The sequence below is a fragment of the Myotis daubentonii genome, chromosome 1, assembly GCF_963259705.1.
Source record: "Myotis daubentonii chromosome 1, mMyoDau2.1, whole genome shotgun sequence".
Lineage (NCBI taxonomy): Eukaryota > Metazoa > Chordata > Mammalia > Chiroptera > Vespertilionidae > Myotis > Myotis daubentonii.
The window spans coordinates 104416718-104437802 of record NC_081840.1 but is presented as its reverse complement, the minus strand read 5'-3'; the positions used below and the strand labels follow the sequence as shown (position 1 = coordinate 104437802).

The following is a 21085-nucleotide window of genomic DNA, read 5'->3' as shown; positions in this document are numbered from 1 at the left end:
TCTTGCCTTGTCTCTTCTTTGTCTCTCTGAGTGAAAGCTGTGTGTGTTCAGTATAAAATCACAGTAAATGCCACTGTCTCCAATTTAGAGTCAACCTGTCTATATGTGATTAGGCAATTTTAGAATTATTTTATCTCACTGTAAAAACTTGCTTTTTATTTTCACTTCAGCAGTGGTATAATGCAGTTGTAGCCTCACAGATGGGTACAGATGGAACACTGGCACTTGTTGATGGTGAAGGGAGAGAGAGTGATTTACCTTAGATTTAGCAAGTGGGTCAGCTAGCTATGAGTACAGCATTTATATATTTTCATTGTGATTCTCATTTGACATACTCAAGGCTGTTAGTTGATCGTAACTCTTAGATTGGGAATCTAATCAGCCTGAAGGCTGAATGGTAATAGAGTGTTTTACCCTGAGAGATGGCATAATTAAATCCCAGCTCTGAAATGTAAGCATCTGTGCTGGGGTCTTAGGTGAATATATTTCACAGTGGTTTCCACATGGAGCTTAATACCTTCATTTGGGATCTGTGACCCAGTAGTTACCTTCTTAAAGGACGCTACCTAGCTCTTGTGAGACAGGTGGCTTTGACTAGCAACAGGTGGAAACTTATGATGGTGATGATCTCCTAGCAAGCTTGTTGAGTTAGCACTGTTTTACCCTCTATTATGTGTGATGTTGTTTGAAATGGCACTGGTAAATATTTCTTGCATTTTGAGTAGATGACACAGTATGCTCATCTACATAACTATGCGAGTGTCTGTTAGTTTTCCTCTTTCCTTTGTGTCACAGGTTATCTAGTGTGCTTTATGGGAGACAGATGAAAATGAATTTTCTTTTATAAGAGGGATGGCTAAAGGGGAATTTAGGAACCTAAATAGTTGACCTACTTCATCAGATATTTGAAAGAATATCCCTGAGTGAAAGGGCAGAAAAATGTAAAGGTATTGATATTTGTGATCCTAAGTATAGAAATTCAGAGATTGACTTATAGGAAGGAAAAGCCATTTTTGAAATAGTGATAGTTTAGGATATGTTATGGAACAACCTCACATCAATTATAAAATAGCTGTTCTTTAACTACTTGATTTTTACTGTTAATTTTTTGGGAAACATTGCACTGCTGTCCCTAACTCTCACATTTACTGACTTTTCTGTATTTATCTCTATAGGCAAATCAGCCCATGGAGTCTTCCTGCCATTGCTCAAAGATCTATGTTACTTCATGCCATCATTATTTTGGGGTTCTAAAGTACTGTATTAGTAAGAATATTGACAATATGGCAAACAGAGCTCCCTGCCATAACCATAGTTAAGTGCTCTTTCTCTTTTGTGTTTCTTGCTGATTTTTGTTTTGATATTGTAAACCAAATGATTGAGTGGAGTCTGTCTTACTCATTGTTCCTTAAGGTGAAGAGAGTATCTTAAAGGTATCTTTATTTTTTTTGTTTTGTTTTGTTTTTAGTATTTCTCCACATGCTTTGGACCTTCTCTAGGGCCAAAAATGTGAAGCCTTTCTAAAGAGTTATGTCTTTATTTCAAAGTCAGAGAATTCCATATGTTATCTTACTATGCAAAAGACATTCATGTTACCCATAATAATAATCTTTCTCTGGGTATGTTTAGCCTGTACATGAATAAATCAGACAGAAAGAAAGATTGCTCAAGGGTGGTGTCAGCAAAGTGGCTTCTGAGGTGTGTGAATCTGAGTCTAGAGGTCTTGAGATCTCACTTAGACAGTTACTTGACTTAATTCACCTGCCATTTTCCTGTATAAAGAAAGAATCTATAAGATCTTTTGATTCTTTTAAAAAGCTCTTCTTGGATCCAGAAACATGGAAGCATGGAACAGAGTGAGGAATCGAGGGAGGATGGGTGGGTAGGTGGGAGGTAATCAACCAAGGACTTTGTATCCATATATGCTTGGCCCATGGACATGAACAATGGGGCTTTGAGGGCCTGGGGTGGGGGGTAGGGGCAGGTTGGAGGGGGTCAAGGGGGGAAAAAGGGAGGCATATGTAATACTTTCAACACTAAAGATTTTTTTTAAAAAACAGAGGTAGAGCAAGATTACATGAATTTTCTTTTGGAATCTATATATATAAAAAGCCTAAGTGACCATTAGGACCTGTCCACCAAAAGACTGGTTGGCAGTTGCTATGACGACACACTGACCACCAGGGGGCAGACACTCAATGCAGGAGCTGCCCCCTGGTGGTCAGTGTGCTCTCATAGCCAACCTCCCACAGCTGGCCAACCTCCCATGGTCTCTGTCCCCGGCCAGCCAGCCCCAATAGACCCTGATCTCCAGCCAGGCTGAGGGACCCCACCCATGCACGAATTTGTGCACTGGGCCTCTAGTATTTTTTAAGAGCCACAGTCCATAAATATTTATGAATGCTAGAACACCATTGACTGCCTTTGCTAGGGAAAAAAACCAAATGATTAAAAGAGTATTTGGTTGTTCATTTTGTAATTTCTTGATAGCTTTATCTCCATAACAGAAACTAGAGAATATTGAAAATTCTTAGTAGATGAAAAGCTGAATAATTTAAAGTCAGAGATTTATTTTGAATGCAGTATTAATTTTATAATCTCTTTAAGCAAGCACTCATGGTTATGAAGGCATTTGCAATGTTATTTGAATGTGTCCTTTACTAGTAGCTACTATAGATAATTTGTGGTCCTTATACTTCTTTAGAAAAATTTGGAGGGTCTATAGAGGTATTGAATAATTCCGAGTTACAGACAGCAAAGTGCAAAGATACTTTTCTTTTCCAGTGGAAAAACAGAAATGAATTTAATTTCCATGCTTTTGTATTTCTCTAAACTATAGAGAAATTTAAATTTGTGCTCCCATAGAGTCAAAATGATGAAATACTTGAAAATAAAAATAAATAGATAAGTAAAAAGCTCTTCTCAGTGTATAATCCAGGATAATCTCCCACTTTTAAGGTTCTTTTTTAATTGAATATATTACGGTGACATTGGTTAATAAAATCATATAAGTTTCAGGTACTAGGTGTACCAGTTAATAATGCAGATTTTGTAAATAAAGAAAACCCAATAATTTCAAGAGAAACATCTAAAGCAGTGGCCCTCAAACTACGGCCCGCGGGCCACATGCAAATACAAATATTGTATTTGTTCCCGTTTTGTTTTTTTACTTCAAAATAAGATATGTGCAGTGTGCATAGGAATTTGTTGATAGTTTTTTTTTAAACTATAGTCCGGCCCTCCAACGGTCTGAGGGACAGTGAACTGGCCCCCTGTTTAAAAAGTTTGAGGACCCCTGATTTAAAGTGCTTTATTCAAAGTAATGTCCATCGGTAGCTACACATTTCCCCTATATTTCAGGTAATTTCTGGATACCGTCCCAATAGAACTTTCCTTGTTTTGAGGCAAGCCATTCAGAAACCCAATTCTCCACTTCTTCATACGTTTTGAAGTGCTGCTCAGAAAGTGCATGTGCCATCGATCAGAATAAGTGGTAATCTGAAGGAGCAAGGTCTGGTGAAGATGGCGGGTGGGTTAATACTTCCCAGGAAAGATCTTTTAACGTGTCTTTAACTGGTTTTGAAGTGTGTGATGGTGTGTCATCATGAAGCAAAATTACTTTGCCGTGTCTTCTGGCCCATTCTGGTTGTTTCACGATCAAAGCATGGTTCAAATTGAGTATTTGTTGTCGGTAGCAATCAGTATTATCGGTTTCGCCTGGTTTTAGAAGCTCATAATACACACCTTCCTGATCCCAGCAAATGCAGAGCATTGTTTTCTTTCAGAAGCGATTTGACCTTGCAGTAGATGTTGATGGTTGACCTGGATCAACCCATGATTCTCTGAGTTTGGGATTCTCAAAATAAATCCACTTTTCATCGCCAATCACAATTCCATGCAAAAACGACTTTCTTTTGTGCCGTTGAAGCAACATTTTACTGATGACTTTACGGTTTTCCATTTATCTTTTGTTCAGTTGATATAGTACCCATTTTCCTTCCTTTAAAATCTTTCCCATTGCTTGTAAACGATCGGAAATTGTTTGCTGAGCAACGTTTAATCTTTCTGCAAGTTGTTTTTGAGTTTGGCATGCATCTTCATCCAATAATGTTTATAATGGTTGGTCTTCAAACTTTTTCGGTTGACCTGGTTGTTCTTTGTCTTTCACATGAAAGTCATCACTTTTAAAGCGTTTAAACCAGCGTTCACAAGTATCTTGAGATGGAACATGTTCACCATAAGCTTCCTGAAGTACTCAGCAGCACTTTTCTTCAAAATAATGAATTAATAAAACTTCCCACAAATGCTCTTTTTTTTGGCGCGAAATTCGACATTTTTAAGTGTAAAAATATCTATGGTATTAACACCTTCAGCAAATTTGACATACGAAGTTTTGAAACTTGTTGTCAATACAACAAAGTAGCATACATATCAAATCCCATATATCAACATATGTGTAACTCCATCTATTGAAAAAAATCCGCATTACCAACCGGTACACCTAGTATACAATTCTACAGTACATCATCTGCATATCGCACTATGTTTACCACCTCAAAGTCCAGTCTCCTCCCATCACAGTTTATCCCCCCTTTACCATCTTGGACCTTCCCCCATGCCCTCTTCCCTGTGGCATTCACTGTACTGTTGTCTAAGTCTATGAGTCTTTTTTTTTTTCCCCCCCCAGGACAATTTTCCCCTTTTAAGATTTTTAATTTGAATCACATCTTCAAGTCCCTTTTGCCATGAAAGGATAATGCCCACAAATTCTGGGGATCTGGGCATGGACAGTAATGGGCATTATTCTGCCTGCCACCACTATCATGCTCTTTTTTGACATCAGTAAGTAGGCCTAGAGATGGTAGAGAGACCACTGTATTAACCAAAGCCATCCAAGAGGTAAGATCAGAGATGTTTTTGAATGTAGGACTCTTTGATTGTGAATTCTATAGTCTTAGCCACTCTGCTACAAGCACTTGTGGGCCTTCAGCTCATCATTTTACCCATTAAAAGGGACACCCTTGAACTAAATGGTTTATATGTGTTTGAGTGTGATATTTATAAACAAGTTTTCTGTTGCAAGTTCTGATGTTTCAGAGTTAAAATGACTCATCCTGAGGCAGGTAGGAAATGTGTGGCCCAGTTTGGAGTTTATTTACATGTGGGTGATTAGGGGTGTTACCACAAGGTCAGCCTGTCTTTTCTTGTGGAGACTTACATGTACAAGGATCAGAAGAGATTAAGTAATAACTATTGAAAGTAAAAGTGAACTTTAAAAATAATCTTCTTTATAGGCAGCAATATAGAATCTATCTGTTAAAATTTGGATTTGAGTCATGTTTCACAAATAAAAGCAGAGTTTTTTTTATTGCTTTGAAGGGCATGATAGAGATTTTTAATATGTGATATTTTTTTGAAGGTCTCATTTTTTCTTGCTATATTACTATATGTATGCTTGTAGAGTAGATTTTTCTAAAATGATATACTCTTCCCATTTTAACACAATTTCATATCTTCACCTGGCACTTAAATTTTGGTTCAAAAGAATGCTGTAGAATTGTATGTTATTGGCATATTGCAAATCACCAACTGTAATTCTGCCTCTGAAATTCGAACAGCATTTGTTCCTGACACAGTCCAGATTTCATAATACTTATATTTTCTAAAATTCCTGAAGATAATTATTAAAACTATTATATATGTAGAAGTTCTTCCATCATGTGTGGCATTTAAAGACTCATTCGTTACAATTTTTATTTTCAGTTTATTCTTGAGAGAATACATCACGGTGAAAAATAAATAACATCTTAATTTCATTTGCTTCCATTTAAGCACCAAAATATCTTAACTTAGTATCTTCAAAATGCACTAAATGTTTTTTTTAAATTTTAAACTTCACCCAAGGTTATGTTTATTGATTTTAGAGCAAGTGGGGGCAGGTGGGAGAAGAGGTAGATAGGTGAGAGAGACACATCGGTTGCCTCCTTCCTATATTTGCTCTGACTGGGTATTGAACCCACAATCTAGGTATGTGCCCTGACAAAGAATCACACCTGCCACCTTTTGGTGTATGGGACAATGCTCCAATTAACTGAACCACCTAACCAGTGCTCAAAATGCATTTTAGGCCACACACCTTGTGAGAAGTCTGATGACATTAAAATCAAGTATAGACATTCTAAATCCTGATGAAGAGCCTGAAGTGGATATTGTTTTTTTTTTTGTTTTGTTTTGTTTTTTAAGATTCTTAATTAAATCTTTATTGTTCAGATTATTACATTTGTTCCTCTTTTTTCCCCTCATAACTTCCCTTCTCCCAGTTCCCGCCCCACCATCCGCCCTCACTCCCCACCCACTGTCCTCATCCATAGGTGCACGATTTTTGTCCAGTCTCTTCCTGCATCTCCCACACCCCTTTCCCCCCCAAGAATAGTCAGTCCATTCCCTTTCTATGTCCCTGATTCTATTATGATCACCAGATTATTTATTCACTTGATTCTTAGATTCACTTGTTGATAGATGCATGTTTGTTGTTCATAATTTGTATCTTTACCTTTTTCTTCTTCCTCTTCTTAAAGGATACCTTTCAGCATTTCATATAATACTGGTTTGGTGGTGATGAACTCCTTTAGCTTTTCTTTATCTGTGAAGCTCTTTATCTGACCTTCAGTTCTGAATGATAGCTTTGCTGGATAAAGTAATCTTGGTTGTAGGTTCTTGGTATTCATCACTTTGAATATTTCTTGCCATTCCCTTCTGGCCTGCAAAGTTTCTGTTGAGAAATCAGCTGACAGTCATATGGGTATTCCCTTGTAGGTAACTGAGTTTCTTTCTCTTGCTGCTTTTAAGATTCTCTCTTTGTCTTTTGCTCTTGGCATTTTAATTATGATGTGTCTTGGTGTGGTCCTCTTTGGATTCCTTTTGTTTGGGGTTCTCCGTGCTTCTTGGACTTGTAAGTCTATTTCTTTCACCAGGTGGGGGAAGTTTTCTGTCATTATTTCTTCAAATAGGTTTTCAATATCTTGCTCTCTCTCATCTTCTGGCACCCCTATAATTCTGATGTTGGTACGCTTGAAGCTGTCCCAGAGGCTCCTTACACTATCTTCGTATTTTCGGATTCTTTTTTCATTTTGCTTTTCCGGTTGGGTGTTTTTAGCTTCTTCGCATTTCAAATCTTTAACTTGATTCTTGCGCTCCTCTGGTCTGCTGTTGGGAGTCTGTATAATATTCGTTATTTCAGTCCGTGTATGCTTAATTTCTAGTTGGTTCTTTATCATAACATCGAGGGTCTCATTAGATTTGTTGAGGATCTCATTAAGTTTATGAGCGGCTTCTAGACAATTCTTGAGAGACCTTAAAAGTGTGGTTCTGAACTGAATATCCTCCATTGACAGTTTTGTCCTGTTTCTTTGTCTCCGCATTCTTTATGCTTTCTTGGTGCACCCCCTAGTGGTCTTTGTGTGCAGTCCTCCTGTAGTTAAGCCTTGATTGTTGTAGTTAATACTGGGGGGATATGACCTCCAGGCCAGCTGGCTGTGACAATCAGCTGTGTCTGCAGTGGGAAAACTTCTGTCCTCTAGGGAGGTGCTAATCTAGCCTTTGCCTGAGGCTATCTGGCAAATGGCTCTGCCCAGGGCTTGGGTGGCGCGGGTGGGTCGCTCGGGCTCGGGATCAACAGGGTGGGCCGGAGAGAGCGGTTATGGCGGCTCTCAGTTCCGTCCCTAGGGGCTCTGCCTCACAGAGTCCCAGCAACCGCTGCAAACCTCGGAGAGAAAGCTGCCTTCGAGTTCCGACTGAAGCCAGACAGTCCCGCTTCTCCCGTTTGAGTCTGGGTCCCTAGAGACTCGCCTGGATCTGGAGCTCAGCGTCTGAGACTCCCTCCCGATTGAAAACACCAATCGCGCCCTCCACTGCCAGCCCGCTCCGTGCGCACTCCGTACCTGAGTATTTCACTTCAGCACTGCGCCTCCTCTGAGTCTGGGTATGATATTCTCTTTCCTTCTAGTTGTAGAATTTCCCCTCAGCCATCCTTCCTCTGGTTCTTGATGATGTCCATTCCGTCTTTTAGGTGTGTTTTGATTTGGTTGTTCAAGGCAGCAATCTCTGGCGTTAACCTATGCCGCCATCTTGGTTCTCCCTTTCTCTCAACTCCCAAAGTCCGATATTGTTAAGCTTATCAGGTTTACCAAGGAACCTTGACTTTTAGTTTTATATCTCAAATTGAAATTTACTAAAAGGATGAGCAGTATATTGCAGGGTTGTCAAACATAGTTATGTACATTTATTTATGTACTATCTGTGGTTTTCATGCTACAATGGCAGAGTAGATTTGTTGTGACAGAGATTATATGGCTTACACATTTCCAAAAATATTTACTCTCTGGCTCTTTTCCGAAAAAGTTTACTGACCCTTGATGTGGTAGAATGTGTGTGTAACTAATATAGGGAGATGCTTGCCAGTCAGTTGTTAAATACTCAGGCTGATTTTATTACTGTATATGGGAACTTCTGTGTATACCTAGAAACACCTTTTCATTTTTTATAACTGCTAATGAGTTCTTTTCCCACTTAGGTTGCTTATTATAAGGTTGAACTGCCCAACTATTCATCCTACTTTGATATCTTCCTACCACTTAGGTTTCTTACAGATTGTTTAATTAGTTCATTATATATGATACCACAACAGAACTCTGAACTCCTGTGTGTCTACATGTCTTTATGACCTTAGGAAGGCTTTCTTTTTTGTCTTATAAATTTATTGATAACTAGAGGCCCAGTGCACAGAATTGTGCACTGGGGGGAGGGGATGTCCCTCGGTGTCGCCTGCGGGGATTGGGTTGAAACTGGTATCCAACATCCCATGTGCGGGGAGTGAGCATGGGAGAAGTTTGCGCCTGCACTCGCCAGCCATGAGCCCAGCGTCTGGTGCCTTTCAGTCAGCTGAGCAGCGCTCCTCCTGTGGGAGTGCACTGATCACCAGGTGGCTGCTCCTGTGTTGAGCATCTGCCCTCTGGCCGTCAGTGCGCGTCATAGCGACCAGTCGTTTGGCCATTCGGTCACTTAGGTTTTTATATATATAGATAGGTTGATACAAATTGCATTTGTTCAAAATGACAAAACTGCCCTAACCGGTTTGGTTCAGTGGATAGAGCGTCGGCCTGTGGACTGAAAGGTCCCAGGTTTGATTCCGGTCGAGGGCATGTACCTTGGTTGCGGGCACAGCCCCAGTAGGGAGTGTGTAGGAGGCAGCTGATTGATGTTTCTCTCTCATCAATGTTTCTAACTCTCTATCCCTCTCTCTTCCTCTCTGTAAAAAAATCAATAAAATATATTTAAAAAAAAACCTGTCAATGAAATAATGATTGCAATGATAAGTACTTCTTGTATGCTGTAAATTTATCTTGCTGTCATTTATAACTGACTAGAGGCCCAGTGCATGAATTGGCACACCAGTGGGGTCCCTCTGCCTGGCCTGCAGCATCAGACCAAAACCAGCTCTCTGACATTCCCCTGAGGTGTCCCGGATTGTGAGAGGGTGCAGGCCAGGCCGAGGGACCCCACCAGTGCATGAGCGGAGCTGGGGAGAGACGTGACAGGTTGGCCAGCTGGGGAGGGGCCACGGGAGGACTTCAGGGCATGTCCAGCCCTTCTCGCTCAGTCTTGATCAGCCGGACCCCAGCAGCAAGCTAACCTACCAGTCGGAGCGTCTGCCCCCCGGTGATCAGTTCTCATCATAGAGACTGGTCGACCAGTTGACTGTCTGCTTCCTGGTGGTCAGTGCACATCATAGCGAGTGGTTGAGTGGCCTTAGCATATCATTTGCACATTACGCTTTGATTGGTTGAACGGCCGACCGGTCGACCGGACACTTAGCATATTAGGCTTTTATTATATAGGATTGGAATATTGGCATTGAAAGAGCTTGACTTGGAGGCAGAAAGCATGTTTTGTTTGGGATATAGTCATGGTTTTTAAAATATATATATATTTTATTATTTTTTTTACAGAGAGGAAGGGAGAGGGATAGGAGTTAGAAACATTAATGAGAGAGAAACATCGATCAGCTGCATCCTGCACACCCCCTACTGGGGATGTGCCTGCAACCAAGGTACATGCCCTTGACCGGAATTGAACCTAATGCCCTTCAATCCGCAGGCCAACGCTCTATCCACTGAGCGAAACTGGTTAGGGTGTCATGGCTTTTCTTTACTTGGAATGCTAACCTTTGTTTGCTAGGCCTAAGATTGTTGGGTGAATCACCAAGGTGGTATTGTTCCTTCAAACTTTATTAATTTTTTATTCTTGAGGTTTTAAAGAAGTGCTGCCACTGTTTAGTTATAAGAAGAAATTGATTTAATTTTAATTTTTAAGGTACTTTGCAATACTGTATTATGAAATTTAGAAATTTTTAATTATGAAATAATTTTATATTTCAGAAATGCTGCAAAAATAATAGTGTTTCCATATATCCTTCATCTATGCCTTCATACCACCGAATCATAATACAATTATTGAAGTAGGAAACTAGTCTACAGCCCTCGTTTGGACTTTGCCTCTTTTCCACTAATGTCCTCTTGTTTTTAGTCCTAGATCCACTCAGGGACCGCACGTTGCATGCAGTTCATATTTCTCCTCAGTCTCCTCCAGTTCACACAAGTTCATGAGTCTTTTTCTTTTTCTTTCTTTTTTTTTTTTTTTTTACTTTCATAACCTTGATAGTTTTAAAGGATATAAGTTATTTTATAGAATGTCTACAAATTTGGATTGGTCTGATGCTTCCTCATAATTAGATCAAAGTTATATATTTTTGGCAGGAATATTACAGATGTCCCATTACACTTCTCAGTACATTTTATCAGAGGTTATATGATAAGTCTTATTACTGCTGATGCTAACTTTGGAAATTGGTGCCTGTCATATTTCTCCACTACAAAGAGACGATTTTTCATATATATAAAAGGGAGGGACCACCGGAGGTAAGGAGGGGGAGAAAGAGATAGAATCATCAATGATGAGAGAGAACCATTTATCAGCTGCCTCCTGCATGCCCCACACTGGGGATCGAGCAACATATGCCCTGACTGGAAATCAAACCATGACCTTCTGGTTCATAGGTCAATGCTCAACCACTGAGCCAGGCTGGCTGGGCCTATTTTTTATTTTGAATTAAAATATTTTAAAGAGAGATACTTTGAGCTATGCAAAAATACTATTTCTCATTATATTCTCACCCATTAATTTTGGCATCCATTGGTAGATTTACCTGCAAAAGGTATTACTGTGGAGTTCCATCCTGTCAGTGGATAGAACTAAGAAATATATGTTTGTTTACCACACACCCATTAAGATCCATTTATGCTCATCTGTCGGTCTACATACCTATCTACCTACCTGTAAAAACCATGAGTTCATATTAATGCCTCCAGTTCTAATCTAAAGCACAGAGTGCATTTTCTTACTTGTATCTTCTGTTTTGACAGTAAGAACTTCATTATCCCAAACATTTTTCATTCTCATTCGTTCCTGGTGTGTGTGTTTGTGTGTGTGTGTGTGTGTATGTGTGTGTGTGTGGTAGCGGTGGTGGTGGTAACAGTAGTGTGAGAATTTATAAACTATACACTTGTGAGAAACAAATTTCCTAACCAGAATACAGTATTTCTTGGGCAGTTGTTTTTGTCATTAGCCTCACATTAAACAGTGAAAAAGTTTTTCAAAGTCACTTAGTTTTTATCTTCCCTACTACCTTCAGTTGGTTGCATTTTTCATGGGTAACACATTTCGGTTTATTTGTGTTCCATTTTAGATTATCCTGCCCGGTGGTTGATTTCAATTATTTAATTGCCTTTTAGTATTTGGATTATTATTATGGTTCTAGGAGTCGCTTACACAAGTATCACTGCACTAGTATCTCCATTATCAATCACATTCTCTCTCTGCCTCTCTCTTTCAACCCTATTTCTACTAACTCCCTGTAGGCAACAAATTTCTTTTATATCTTTCCTACATTTCTTTTTTTTAAATTAAATATTTATTGTTCAGATTATTACAGTTGTTCCCCTTTTTCCCCCCATAGCTCCCCTCCACCTGGTTCCCACTCCACTCTCTGCCCTTACCACCCCCCCCACCCTCCTGCCACTGTCCTCATCCATAGGTGTACGATTTTTGTCCAGTCTCTTCCCACACCCCCCACACCCCTTTCCCCCTGAGGATTGTCAGTCCACTCCCTTTCTATGCCCGGATTCTATTATATTCGCCAGCTTATTCTGTTCATCAGATTTTTTATTCACTTGATTTTTAGATTCACTTGTTGATAAATGTGTATTGTTCATAATTTTTATCTTTACCTGTTTCTTCTTCTTCCTCTTCTTAAAGAATACCTTTCAGCATTTCATATAATACTGGTTTGGTGATGATGAACTCCTTTACCTTTTCTTCTCTGTGATGCTCTTTATCTAACCTTCAATTCTGAATGATAGCTTTGCTGGGTAAAGTAATCTTGGTTGTAGGTTCTTGCTATTTGTCAATTGGAATATTTCTTGCCACGCCCTTCTGGCCTTCATAGTTTCTGTTGAGAAATCAGCTGATACTTGTATGGGTACTCCCTTGTAGGTAACTGACTGTCTTTCTCTTGCTGCTTTTGAGATTCTCTCTTTGTCTTTTGCTCTTGGCATTTTAATTATGATGTGTCTTGGTGTGGTCCTCTTTGGATTCCTTTTGTTTGGGATTCTCTGTGCTTCCTGGACTTGTAAGTATATTTCTTTCATCAGGTAGGGGAAGTTTTCTGTCATTATTTCTTCAAATATGTTTTCAATATCTTTCTCTCTTCTTCTGGCACCTGCATAATTCGGATGTTGGTTTGCTTGAAGTTGTCCCAGAGGCTCCTTACACTATCTTCGTATTTTCGGATTCTTTTTTCTTTTTGCTTTTCCAGTTGGGTGTTTTTTGCTTTTTCGTATTTCAAATCTTTGACTTGATTCTTGCGATCCTCTAATCTGCTGTTGGATCTCTGTATAATATTCGTTATTTCAGTCAGTGTATGCTTAATTTCTAGTTGGTCCTTTTTCATATCCTCGAGGGTCTCACTAGATTTCTCGAGGGTCCCACTAAATTTATTGGCAGTTTCTAGAAAATTCTTGAAAAACCTTATAACCGTGGTTTTGAACTCTATATCCAGTAGTTTGCTTTGCTCCATTTCTGTCATTTGTGTCTTGTTTCTTTGTCTCTGCATTTTTTATGCTTCCCTGTGTTGATAGAGTGGCTTTGTGTGTTAGGTGTCCTATAGGGCCAGTAGCTCAGCCTCTCAAATTACCTGAGGTGGACACTCTTGGTGCACCCTTTTGTGGGCTTTTTGCACAGTCTTGTTGTAGTTAAGCCTTGATTGTTGTTGGTATCACTGTGAGGAATTGACCTCCCGGTCAATCTGTTGTGAGAATCAGCTGTGTCTATGGCGGTGGGAGAACTTCTGTGCAGGAGACACCCTTCTGGGGCAAGACTTGCTTCAGTGGGGCTTTGGTGCTCACTGAGTCTGCCCCCTGAGTGTGTCCCTTATGGATCTGAGGAGTTGTAATCTGGATGGTCCCACTCTGACAACTGGGTACACTGGCACTTGTATTTCTAAGGAGATGCTAATTTAGCCTCTGCCTGAGGCTACCCAGCAGGAGCTACAGAGAGATCTGCAGATTCCTCTTCTTTGTTTGGGGTTTGAAGGTGCCCAGATGAGGCCCACCTGTGAAGCAACGCAAGCTGCTGTGGGGCCTTGGGCCTTCTTTTGGATGTTCTGGGTCTCTCTGACCCAGCTGCAGTTTGTTGGGTAATTTTAGATTGCAAAGGGCCAGGCCATTCATATGCAAAAGTCTCTGCACACAGCTTGGGTGGGGTGGGGTCTCAGGGAATCAACAGGGTGGAGCAAACAGCTATGGCTGATCCTCAGCCCTGCCCTAAGAGTCCCGGGATCTCAGTGTCCCGAGGTAATCGCTGCAAGCACCTCTGAGAGAAAGCCGCCCTTGAGTTCCACCCGATGCCAGACAGTCCAGTTTCTCCCCGTATGAGTCTGAGTCCCCAGAGATTTGCCCGGAACTGGAGTTCAGAGCAGTCAGGAGCTTGTGACTCCCTCCTGATTGAAAAAGACAACTGTGTCCTCAGTTGCCAGCCCTTTCCTTGTGTGCCTCTGTACCTTTGCACTTTACTTCTGCTCCTTCTCTGAGCCTCAGTGTTCTTTTCTCTTTTCTCCTAGTTGTAGAATTTCCACAAAGCCAGCCTTCCTGTGGTTCTGGATGATGTCCGTTTTGTCTTTTAGTTGTATTTTTGAAGTGGTTGTGCGAGGCAGAAATTTCAGGTGTTTACCTATGCCGCCATCTTGGTTTCTCCCTCTCAATCTCTTTCCTATATTTCTATCTCCCTTAGCATTCTATGATATTAAAACATTTTTATTGTTTTTCCCCATAGAATTTTGGATATGAAATGTAGAAAGGAAAAAAGTAAAGCATCAAAACTCAGAGAAAGACAAATTCTTGAAGTTTTGCTTCCTAAAACATAACATTGCTGGTTGCATAAATATCAGTACTGTTTCTCTGTCAGAGTAATTGAAATGCCTTTGTGTATAATATCCCTTTTACTTTTTGTTTCTAGCTGGTAGCAGTGTTTGATGAACAGGATCCACATCATGGAGGTGATGGCACCAGTGCTAGCTCCACAGGCACCCAGAGTCCAGAGTTATTTGGCAGTGAGCTTGGCACCAACAATGTTTCAGCCTTTCAGCCTTATCAAGCAACAAGTGAAATTGAGGTCACACCTTCAGTCCTTCGTGCAAGTAAGCGAAAGTTCATTCTTTAATGCACATTTTATCTTAATTTATAGGGATGCCAACTTTTATTATCCTGCCATGATGCTGTGAATGGGATTTTATCATCTGTTTTTATAAAAATTCATTAAGTTTGGAATCAGGACAAATGTATTTTGCGAAAGAGATAGGCAAGGTTCTTTACATTTTATAGATTGGGCTTACTTTACTTGGTACCGGTAGACTTTTAATTGCTCACTAAATGTATATATATAAAAGCCTAATATGCTAAGTGTCTGACCCTTTAGTCAACCGCTCAACCAGCCACTATGATGCACACTGACCACCAAAAGGCAGATGCTCCAACAGTAGGTCAGCTTCCTGCTGGGGTCCAGCCTATTGGGACTGTGTGAGAGGGGCCGGACACGCCCTGGAGCCAACCTCCCACGGTCCCTCCCAGGCCTCTAAAATACTTCTTCTAATTAATTTCTGTCAATGTGCATGCATTCATACATTGGGCCTCTAGTATTAGGATAAGAGTTAATTTTCTGAATTTTTCTTTCCATATATTTCAAACAGAAATAATTAAAGGGCTTTACATTGAAATAAAATATAGCATGTTTGATTGCCATTCAACTTGGTTATAACCATTACTTGAATTTTATCTGTTGAACAGGAGGAGAGACCTCAAGGCCATAATTATCTTCAGGGATCTGGAAGAGATGCTATTAGAATGCCATCTCAAGGAAAGAAAATATAGGATAGAGAGAGTTTATATTAGGAATCCTAGGACCCAGAGTACTGTAGTTCCAGTATACTTGCTTGAAGAATTCTGTCAGCCATTCCTAGAAGGTTACTCAGAAAAGTGAGTTACCTTGCTGGCAATCATGTTTAGTTTCTGTAATTGTATAACGTTATAATTAAGCAGTTGTCAAGAGTAAGAAGGTTTATTTAAAGCAATTTAAAAGTTAAAAATCATTTATCTTTTAAGCACATCTATTTAGAAACATTTAAAATTTTTGAAGTAGAAAATTGTCTTGTGCTGTTTACTGATAGTCTTACATAGATCTTCACAAATAGATAGCAAATAATATAATATCTATAACATGAAAAAATAATGTATAGAATAAAGTAGATATTATTTAGAATGTATAGTTTCTTCTTCTGAAATACATCCTGGGACCTGGCCGTGTAGCTCAGTTGATTAGATCCTTATTCTGATGCACCAAGTATGTGGGTTCCGTTTTGGGTCAAGGCACATATAAGAATCAACCAGTGAATGTATAAATAAGTGGAACAACAAATTGAGGTTCCACTCTCCCTCCTTCCATCTCTCTCTCTCTCTCTCTCTCTCTCTCTCTCTCTCTCTCTCTCTCTCTCTTTCTCTCTCTTTCTCTCTTTCTTTCTCTCTCTTTCTCATATCGATAATAAAAAACGCATTCTTCTACTTTTTGTGTTCATAGCAATCTATAGTATTTTGCCAGTTTACATCTAGATTTTCCTAAACTGCTTCCGCTTCTACTACCCCTTGAAAGTATATGTGAGGAGAACAAGAAAGAAAATCAATTTAACAGTTAAATCTGATGATGCATCAGAAACCACAGGAATAGTGTGTCATATAGAGATATAGATAATTGAGAAGGTACACTTGCATGATGGGATATGTAAGTGATCATATATGGATGCAGGCCATTGTTAATCACTTTTTAAAATTGCTTTCCATCATCAGAACAAGAAACAATTATAAGTTAGAGCTAGGTTCAATGAAAAATGTTTCCAAGGAAGCTGAGTGGGAACAGACATGATAGGTATTTTAATTGAACATTTCCTTATGTCCAGGAGGTTTAAGTGCACAAACAAATATATTTTGAAGTATTTTGTGGAAATAACATTTAATTATATTAGTTGAATAATGATATTTAAAAATTTTGTGTTGGATTTACTTGGGGCAAAATTTTTTAAAAGGTGAGGCTTATACTACGCATGGTATACAAGATAATATGTAAATAGTATACAGGTTACTTTATTTTCTTTCCTGTTTTTAAAAACATGTTTTTATTGATTTTGGAGAGGAAGGGAGAGGGAGAGAGAAACATCGATAAGAGAGAAATATCAACATCTATTGACTGCCTCCTGCACTCCCCCTGCTAGGGATTGAGCCTCCATCGTGGGCATGTGCCCTGACCAGGAATTGAACCAGAACCTTTTGATGCATGGGGTGACACTTAACCACGTAGCCATACCATTTGGGCATTCTGTTATTACTAGAGGCCCAAATGCACGAAATTTGTGCAAGAGTAGGCCTTCCTGTCGGCATTGGCTTCCCTTTGGCACCCGGGACCCGGGCTTCCCTTGCAGCCCCAACTTCGTCAGGAAGGATGTCTGGTCTAATTAGCATATTACACTTTTATCATTATAGATATACCAGATCATTAAGTCTTTGCTTTAATCCTTATCTGCTTAGAATAAGCATGTGTGTAAAGTAGATTGCGTTTAAGTTAAATAAAAATTCAATTATACATATTGTACCTGATGTTTAGAATATAATGGTTGTATGTAATTACATTCTAATGTATATTATTAAATACAGAGTTTTTTTGATACTGTTATAGGTTTTTACTCATGTATTTTATAAAACAAGATGTACCTTTAATTTAGCTATACCTTATAGTGTTGTAGGAATGGTAAATCCTACCTTTATGTTAAGAAGAATTTAAATGGCATGCTTCCCATCAATTTTAATTTTTTGACTTCCCTGGACTCAACAGAAATCCTAAAACACTACCACCCACATTTGACTTCTCTGTGTGTTAAAATTTAAATGCTATTTTCAACACAAAATATTTATTTTACTTTATTTTTATTTTACTTTAATTTTATTGAGGAAAGTGAGTTATATTTGAAGTTTATGTGCTGTCTTGCAGCCACTAGAGGGAAGATATACAGGTCTTATTTTCATACTTTGATTTTTTATATGCTAAAGTTATTTATATGTTGTGGCCTTAGCAGGTATTAGGTTAGTGCATGTTAAGCATTTTGTAACTATAAGGTTTGGTGACTATGTAAAAATTACTCAATCCATTGGAGTCATCAGTCTAGTAAGAAGATTTTTCATACTATATTCATATTACTTATTCAAAAATAAAACAGGAGGTTATGCTGCCCAGACATTGTGTTAGGTGATGAGTCCAGAGTTGAGTTAAAATAAGGCATTGATCTTGTCATCAAGGGGTTTATGTTTAGTAGTCTTCCTGATTTACAGATTTGAAAATAAAGAAGCCAAAAATACATCATAGAGCTTTGCTCAATTGAGGAATAATCACCTCTAGTTGGGACATGGTTAATAAAGGATTTTAGATAAGTAAACTTCGAATTTTTGTCTTGAAGAAGGAAAGTGATAACTTTCCCAAGGTTTATATAAATGAATTTACCCATTCCCTTTGCTCTATAAAGAACCAATGGAAGCATGAGTTTGTGTGTGTGTGGGGGGAGGTTGGGGGTTAATGGGGGGGATGAGGACACATTTGTAATACCTTAACTAATAATAATAATAATAATAAAAAAAGAACCAATGGAAACTGAGAAAGAAATTCAATTTTTTTCTCAATAAAGAGAGGATATTAAGTGTTGGTATTAAGATAAAATCTAGGATCTTGTCACTAATTTTTCCTTGAGCTTTCTTAAAGTAGAGACAAAGTTAGTTAAATCAGTAGCTCTCAACTGGAAGTGATATTTTTCTCCAGGGACTTTAGATAGTGCCTGCAAGTATTTTTGGTTGTCCCAGCTGGTGAAATTAGGGGATGCTATTCTTAGCTGATTAAGAGCAAGGATACTTAAAAAAAAAAAAAAAAAAAAGAACAAGGATACTGTTACATTCTACAAGGCACAGGAAGTCCTCCACATCAAACAACTATTCAGCTCAAAGTGTCAATAGGGCTGGGGTGGAAAAATCTTGAACCAACGAGTCATTGTCCTTAAGGTCAAAATAGCAGTTACCTAAGAGAAGCTAAAATTGAAACTTGAGAAAAATTTTCTTGAGCCCAATGTCCTGAATAATACCCTTAACCATTGGTTCTCAACCTTCCTAATGCCATGACCCTTTAATACAGTTTCTCATGTTGTGGTGACCCCCAACCATAAAATTATTATTATTATTTTTTTTTTTTGCGTATGTTTAAAATTCTTTTTATTTTTTTTTATTGCTTAAAGTATTACAAAGGGTATTACATATGTATCCATTTTATCCCCCCGCCCTAGACAGTCCCCTAGCCTCCCCTATCACCCAGTGTCTTATGTCCATTGGTTATGCTTATATGCATGCATACAAGTCCTTTAGTTGATCTCTTACCCCCCTACCTCCTGCCCCCCAACCCTCCCCGGCCTTCCCGCTGCAGTTTGACAATCTGTTTGAGGCAGCTCTGCCTCTGTATCTATTATTGTTCAAAAGTTTATAATGGTCTCTATTGTCCATGAATGAGTGAGATCATGTGGTATTTTTCCTTTATTGACTGGCTTATTTCACTTAGCATAATGCTCTCCAGTTCCATCCATGACGTTGCAAATGGTAAGAGTTCCTTCCTTTTTACAGCAGCATAGTATTCCATCGTGTAGATGTACCACAGTTTTCTAATCCATTCATCTACTGATGGGCACTTGGGCTGTTTCCAGGTCTTAGCTATGGTGAATTGTGCTGCTATGAACATAGGGGTGCATATATCCTTTCTGATTGGTGTTTCTGGTTTCTTGGGATATATCCCTAGAAGTGGGATCACAGGGTCAAATGGGAGTTCCATTTTCAGTTTTTTAAGGAAACTCCATACTGTCTTCCATAGTGGCTGCACCAGTCTGCATTCCCACCAGCAGTGCACAAGTGTTCCTTTTTCTCCACATCCTCTCCAGCACTTGTCGTTTGTTGATTTGTTGATGATAGCCAGTCTGACAGGTGTGAGATGGTACCTCATTGCTGTTTTGATTTGCATCTCTCGGATGATTAGTGACTTTGAGCATGTTTTCATATGTCTCTTGGCTTTCTGGATGTCCTCTTTTGAAAGGTGTCTATTTAGGTCCTTTGCCCATTTCCATAAAATTATTTTCGTTGCTATTTCATAACTGTAATTTTGCTACTGTTATGAATCATAATGTAAATATCTGATATGCAGTATGTATTTTCATTGTTTGAGACCCACAGGTTGAGAACCGCTGCCTTAAACTGAAGGGAAAAGAAATAATGACTAGCTAATAACAATATTGCTCATAGTATTTAGCCAAAAGACCATACTACCCACAAACAGGGTAGTATTACACTAAAATCGTAGTATAAGTATAATAGAACAAAAATATAAATTTTCCTAAGCATAAGGTGCTTTAAAAATTGAGAAAGTAAATAAAATCGACGCATGAAATACTACTTATTTAAAAGCTTCTGATGTTGAAGAAATAAAATAAAATTTTAACATTAACCTATTTTATATAAAAAATAAGTACCTATGGGGAAGGAAGGGATAGGATAGAGGAAATGGGATAGAAGCTAGACTTTTATTGGAATCACATCTTAATTTTCATAATTATAAGACCACCATATTTTAATTTTTAAAATAAAATTCTTAATAACAATATAAATAAATAACTTAATTTTTAAAATAAAAAAATGATATGTCACAACCAACATAACTTGATAGCTCCATTAAATTGATGGCTTAATCATCCAAGAGTAACTACAGGATATCCCCAAAAATGTATACACACTTTTTTCTCATAGCCCAATTGATGTTTTTTTCTTTTCATATTAAATCATTGGAATTAATAATTATTCAAAATGTGTGTACATTTTTTTGGAGCACCCTATATTTTGAATAACTATAAGACATAATAATTTGAACAACCAAGGGGACATAGAATAAAAGAACTGCCAATCAAACAAGAACCCTAAAATTGTAGTTGGTAATGTTGGTATTGTTAATCTTAGAATGTCAGAAGGATTTTGTGAGATGAGACAAATAGGAATTATAATAATATTCTAATTTTTTTATACCTCTTGCCATTGAGGACCCAGGATACTTCGTATAGAAGAAAAGGAATACAGATATATGTTTGAGGAGAATAAATGGAAATCTATAAGGCTCAGTTTGAATAGGACATATCATAATGAATCATGGTATATTTTATTTCATACATACACAAACATGAACACACCACGGAAAGACAAGGAAGGAAGGAAGAAAGAAGGGGAAATCCTTTATGTGTTCACTGAAAAGATCTTGAACCAATGACTAACCCAACAACCGAACATTTCTAATACCTAGACCA

The 21085-nt window shown here is 38.5% G+C and overlaps 1 protein-coding gene across 28 annotated transcripts in view; it reads left to right on the top strand.

The window, feature by feature from the left end:
- Nucleotides 1–21085, top strand: part of PARD3 (par-3 family cell polarity regulator) — a 780879-nt gene that overhangs the window by 243395 nt on the left and 516399 nt on the right. For all 28 annotated transcript variants that reach the window (XM_059655793.1, XM_059655831.1, XM_059655947.1 and 25 more), the window contains one exon: nucleotides 14629–14809. In XM_059655793.1, coding sequence (XP_059511776.1) covers nucleotides 14629–14809 — 181 coding nt within the window. The remainder of the gene's footprint in view (nucleotides 1–14628; nucleotides 14810–21085) is intronic.